The sequence below is a fragment of the Podarcis filfolensis genome (genome assembly GCF_964270895.1).
Source record: "Podarcis filfolensis genome assembly, chromosome: 8".
Classification (NCBI taxonomy): domain Eukaryota; kingdom Metazoa; phylum Chordata; class Lepidosauria; order Squamata; family Lacertidae; genus Podarcis; species Podarcis filfolensis.
The window spans coordinates 27,443,151-27,449,150 of NC_139611.1; the positions used below are offsets into that span (position 1 = coordinate 27,443,151).

The 6,000-nt window shown below is 46.5% G+C and overlaps 1 protein-coding gene across 2 annotated transcripts in view; it reads left to right on the forward strand.

The window, feature by feature from the left end:
* NPHP4 (nephrocystin 4) overlaps positions 1–5,109 on the forward strand; it is a 94,151-nt gene extending 89,042 nt beyond the window's left edge. For both annotated transcript variants that reach the window (XM_083628453.1, XM_083628454.1), the window contains exons 28-30: positions 782–961; positions 3,409–3,552; positions 4,404–5,109. In XM_083628453.1, the coding sequence (XP_083484579.1) occupies positions 782–961; positions 3,409–3,552; positions 4,404–4,544 (465 nt within the window). In that variant the 3' untranslated portion in view covers positions 4,545–5,109. The remainder of the gene's footprint in view (positions 1–781; positions 962–3,408; positions 3,553–4,403) is intronic.
* The last annotated feature ends 891 nt before the right edge of the window (positions 5,110–6,000 follow it).

The window sequence follows — 6,000 nt, forward strand, 5'->3', positions numbered from 1 at the left end:
CAGTGACTTTAAAATGGAACAGATTTTAAGTCTTAGCTAGGCCTGAAATCACTTATGGTTAGTAAAACCACCCATGGGCTATTGAACATAGGCTAGCAAGCAAGCTACGTTCAGAGTGAGTGATGGAATGCCTCAAGTCTCCTACTGTAGACAGACCAGGGGTGGTTCTGCCATTGACCACAGTCTTTCCTGCTAAAGGTGGATCTAAGGATCCATGCAATGAGGCTGATGAAGCAGCCCCGAAAAGGATTTCTGGGTCCTCAGCAGCTTCACTCCATGGTTTAGTCAGCAACTACTCCCTGTTTTCCAGAGCAAGCTACGTGTGGGCAGAGGTACAGGCGCCGAAGACTGTGTAATATTTTGCAGTAAGCTCCTTTCCCCGTAGGCTCGTTATGAAGCTGAATGTTGGAAGATTCAGGACAAATAAAACAAAGCCTTTCTTCATGCAGTGCATAGTTAAACTACAGAACTCGCTCCCGTGGGAGGCGGTGATGGCCCTAACTTGGATGGCTTTAAAAGAGAATCTAAACAAATTAATGGAGAATATGGCTATTGATGGCTACTGGCCATGATACTTCTGCTCTGCCTCTGCAGCTGGAGGCAGTGATGTTTCTGAACACCAGTTGCTGGAAGCCACAGCAGTGAAGAGGGCTCTCATGGTCAGATCCTGCTTGCATCACTTTGGCCACTGTGAGAACAGGGTGCTGGACTAGATGGGCCACTGGTCTGATCCAGCAGGCTCTTCTTCTGTGCTTATGTCTCCTCGTTCTTCCTCTGCTAGGTGGACCCAGAAGGCATCTTCATCCTCCCTGCAAATGGCGTGCAAGATCTGCACCTTGGCGTGAGGCCTCAGAGTGCCGGCAGCCGGTTTGTCTACCTCAACCTGGTGGATGTCGAATACCATCAGCTTGTCTCTTCCTGGCTGGTGTGCCTATCCTGCCGGCAGTCTCTTGTCTCCAAGGTAGTCAGACATTTGCCTTTAATTCCAGGTTTTATTAGGGGTGATGCAAGGGGGCCAGAAAGGTCAGGTGGAGGCTGAACATGAGGGATCCAGAGTCAGCAAGGACAAGACCTTGCTTCAGGTGGGTTTTCCTTTCAGTCTGAAAGTCAAAATTCTTCTTACACTCCTGTCTCAGGAGTGCCATTTAGGGGGGACTCGGGTGGCAATTTCAAGGCTGCCTGCATGGTTATTCTTCAGGAGTTTTCTTGTTTCTGGTCATTATTAGGAATGATAAAGGTGTGTCCTAAAAGGCAATGCACTGTTTATTTCCCCCTCTTGTTGTAATTTAAAATCCAGGTTTTTAGCTGCATAGCTTGTCTCCCATCACTGAAATCTGTTCTGTGGGCAGGAAGGAACTTTGCCTCTGAGCTCTGCCCTTGCCTGTTCAACAGAGGAGCAGTTTGCCATGCTGCAGTTCAGCCACCCCCAGCTCCCCAGATTTAGAGACCATGCATCGGAGAACACACAATTCGGTTCAGTTTCATGTCCACAGCCATGGTCTCCTTCAGCTCTTCCTCAAAACCCTTTCTTAGAAGCTTTATAATTTTGTTTAGCTTCAACCCACTCTGCAGGGAGTGAGGGTAGATTGGCAGACCTATAGTTTCTGTATTTTCCCAACAAAGAGTGCTTCATAGCGAGGCATTCCTGATTGAACCAGGGTTTAGATTTGTTGGAGTATAATGGCCGCCATGTTGCATTTTTTGGGGTCAAATAGGGTTGAAGAAGTGAAATCAAATCCTGAAACAAGTTTATTCTAGTTTCAGGACATGAGGAGTTTAAGAGGTTGTCTCTCCTAATGAGGAATATATCTGAGTGTAACCTCCCAGATACTTTCTCGTCCAGTTCATCAAACCATCTAATGTTTTCTTAGAAGACAGTGGGTAGGGAGGCAGGATCCCACAAGCCTTAACCTTCTGGCTATTTATTCATTATTTAATGTATTTATATCCCACTTCTCTCCCATACTGGGATTCAAAGCAGCGTGCAACATTTAAAAACATAATCATAAAATACAATGTAATACAAATCTAAAAACAATAGTTAAAATGCATCAAAACACACTTAGAACCAGCAGCTGAAGTACAGTTTGCAGTGATCAGCACTGTCTGCTCCTTAGTTCTCCAAGTCCTGCCTGAACAGGAAGGTCTTGGCTGGCCAGCAGAAGGATAGCAAAGAGGGAGCCAGGCTGACCTCGCTTGGGAGGGAATCCCACAGTCTGGGAGCATCCGCAGAAAAGACTCTCTCTTGTGTCACCACCAGCAATGCTTCTGATGTTGATGGGACCAAGAGAAGGTGCTCACTGGAGGAGCTTAGCAAACAGGCGGGTTCATACAGGGAGGTCTTCCAGGTAGCCTGAGCACAAGCAGTATAAGGCTTTATTGGTTATAATCAGTGCTTTGCATTGTGCCCAGAAATGGACTAGAAGCCAGTGAAGTTGTTTTAAGAGGGGAGCAACATGCTCCCTGCAATGCCCCCATCATTAGTTTGGACCAGCTGAAGCTTCCAAAGGTAGCCCCACGTAGAATGTGTTACAGTAGTCCAACTGGGATGTAACTAGGGCATGTGTCACTGTGGCCGGATCCAGCATCTGATTTGCCCCCTTCCCCCTTTTCTCCGCTGTCTCATTATAACAGCCTTCTCTAGTTTGCTTATTAGATATTAAGTCCTCTGGGTAGGAAGTGTGCCAGCCCTGTAGAACACCTGATACTCCAAAACTGGAGACAGTAGCAGTTGCCCTGGCACACCTGACAGCGGGCTAGGTGAGAAAGCATGAGCTATTCAGCAGCTGCTCAAAAGGCGAAGCTAAGAGCTAACTCAGCAGCAGCTCAAATGGGATGCTAAAGTGTGAAATCAACACATACACACACCGAGTTTTTTTATAGCTCTGCAGCCTCAAGATATGAAGAAATCCAACTCAGTCGCAGTAGACCCACTGAAACTGATGGCCTTCGAATCATAGAACTGTAGAGTTGGAAGGGACCCCAAGGTCATCTAGTGCAACCCCCTGCAATGCAGGAATCGCAGCTAAGGAATTCCTGACAGATGGCCGTCAAAACTCTGTTTAAATTGGGGAAGCTCTTTGATTTCATTGGGCATAGATGTTGAGTGCAACCCAATATATAGACCTCCCCCCCATCTCCTGTGTAATTAACAGGAGGCAGGGGCTATTTGAAACAGGAAGCGTTATGGGAGGAAAAGAGTGAATCACCCTCTCTCAGAGTGTCTCTTCTCCCAAAGCACATTCCTGTACCCACTAAACTGAAAAAAGGAAAGAGACTCAGAGATCTTAAACACAGAGATCTCTCACATCATGGCACTTCATTTGGCCCTGATAGTGGTGTTGCATCATCCCATCCAGTGTAAAATGGTTGTCTCGGACTCCAGTTTCCTTTTCTCCCCACCTCCAGGCTTTTGAAATTGTGCTCCCCCCTGGTGGAGGGAAAGGCTCAAACAAGAGGATCACCTACGCCAACCCCTATCCATCCCGGAGGGTCTATTTCCTGCACACCAACCGGCCGGACCTTCTACAGTTCAAGGAGGATTCCTTTGAGGTAGCATCTTTTTTAAAAAAAATAAAAATATTTTTTATTGGGAATTTTGACATAACAATTTATCAAAAATACATCATCCTCATTCCCCCCCCCCCCGACTTCCCTCAGTTCTTCTCTCTGGTTTCTCAGCACATGTTGTTCTCTGCATGTTATAAAATTGTAAAAATTGAGGTAGCATCTTAAGAGGAACAGGATAGTTTGACTTTGCTGAGGCTCCAGGAAGTTCTCAAGGCAGAAATGCTACCCCAGGCACTGCAAAGTTGGCTCTCAACTGTCTCTGTAATCTGCATGTTTGGATAGAACCACAGACTTGTAGGGGTGGAAGGGACCCCAAGGGCCATCTAGTCCATCCCCCAGTGCAGGAATCACAGCCAAAGAATCTCTGAACGATGGCCATCCAACCTCTGTTTAAAAACCTCCAACAAACGAGAGTTTTGAGGATATTGAGGGCAATCAGCTCTCACATCCCAAAATAGTTCTGTAAGGGTTCTCTTCGCATGTATGTGCCTCATCTTTCAATTTTGATGAGGGTATGCAGTGTTTCGAATGCATGAAACAGCCACCATAGATCAAATCCCAGAGGCAAAGCTTCCGTATTGTCTCATGTAGCCTTGAGCACCATCTGAACACCTTCGAGCCAAAATCCAGCACTAAAATAATAGTAAAAATCCCACACCACCCTTGAGACACAAAAGGTGCTTCACTTTGGCCTGGAATTGGGCCTTGCCCTTTTCAACAATTATACTGAGGGATCATCCACGGAATCACTGCTTACGAAGCAATTTATATGCAGGCATCTATTAGCCCTCAACTGACCCTCTGGCTACCGTCCCTGTTGTTTGTCCTTGCAGATCGGTGGAGGGGAGACGTACACCATCGGCTTGCGATTTGCCCCGAGCCAGAGTGCTGGCGAAGAGGAAATCCTGATTTATATCAATGATCATGAAGACAAGAACGAAGAGACTTTCTGCGTGAAGGTCACCTACCAGTAGTGTTGTAAGGTGTATGCGTTTGTGTGCCCTTGCCTCGATTGTTTCCCACTCTCCTGCAATCCATCAAACTTCCCTAAAGGGACAGTACTGCTCCCTTCACGATCCCTGTCTGCAAACAGCCTTTGCACCCCTGAATTGTCGCCGACCACAAGTCTGCAGAGAGATTACCTCCCCCACTCCGCTACCTCAGAGCGGTGGGACACATGGCCTCCACTTGAGTGTACTTTAGCTTGCATCCCATCGAGCCCCTGCTAAGCCTGCGTGATTGATCGCCCGAGTGGATTCCTGGGACGTCAGCACGACCTCCAACCACGCAGCTGAGTCGTGCCTGTTATACCCCCACCCCCTTTCCTCCTTGCTCCGGATCGAAAATTCATTTCTCTCGCCATGAAATGTCACTGGCTGGTAGAAGGCAGCTGAGGCTTTCAGACCTTTAACACGGCAGTGCAAGCTTGTTTGCCAATTTGTTTGGTTTTGTAACATTATTTTTACACAGAGGTTGGGTTTGGGGCGTGTTTGGGGCGTGTTTGTTTTTTAATTAAAGAAAGGATCATAATCAGAAGAACATACGTGCCTTCTCATTCTTGTTGAATGAATTAAACTTAATTGTTTAAAGCCACCACAATATGGAGAAAGCGGACAGTTCTTTTGATGTAATCAACACACACAAACATAAAAATAAAGCTCACCCCCCCAGGGTAAAAATGCAGCAACCCTCTATAATAAACTATAAAGGTGTTAAAAATGAAATTAAACCAGCAGCGCATCCCTCCCACCCCACCAAGTGTTTGGGGGTTGTTGTTTTTAACCTGGCTGCCCAAACAATTTTTGCCACTTGGATGGTAATGGATATATCTTTGCCTGCAAGAAAAAGATATACATGGTCCAGGATACTGTTGCTGAAAGCTTGTCCTAAACAGACCACACAACTGGGGACCAGCGACCTGGGGGTGGGTGGGGCAGGGGAAAAGAGAAGAAAATGGATCATCGGCATACAAGGAGGTGGCAGCGATTTCAAAGGTAAAAATGGGGTTGAGACTGGCGGGTACCATTTATTTTACAAAGCTCCCACCCATCGCCCACTATGTTATGTACTCTTCCTCTAAAAAGTGTGTCTCAAATGCTTCAAAGCAAATATGGATTAAGACAGGGTCTTCTAAACTTTGGGTACCTGGAGGTACAAGTTTGTTTCTGCCCCCCCCCCCCGCCCAGTTAAAAGAGGATGCATAGTTTGCTGTTAAATCCAACTGCTACATATCTATTTTGGCTACCCAAACAAATTTTGCGGGTGTGCTTCTTTCAGCTGTGAGATGGACTGGGTCATATTGTCCCCCCAATGTCCTGTTCTCCTGCTTAATCAGTTTGTCATTGATAGAGAGATGCTTTCTGGGTTATAGCTGAGCTTTTAGGATTCCCCTTCACTTGTAGCGAAGGTTGCTGTTTGCCAGTACTATAT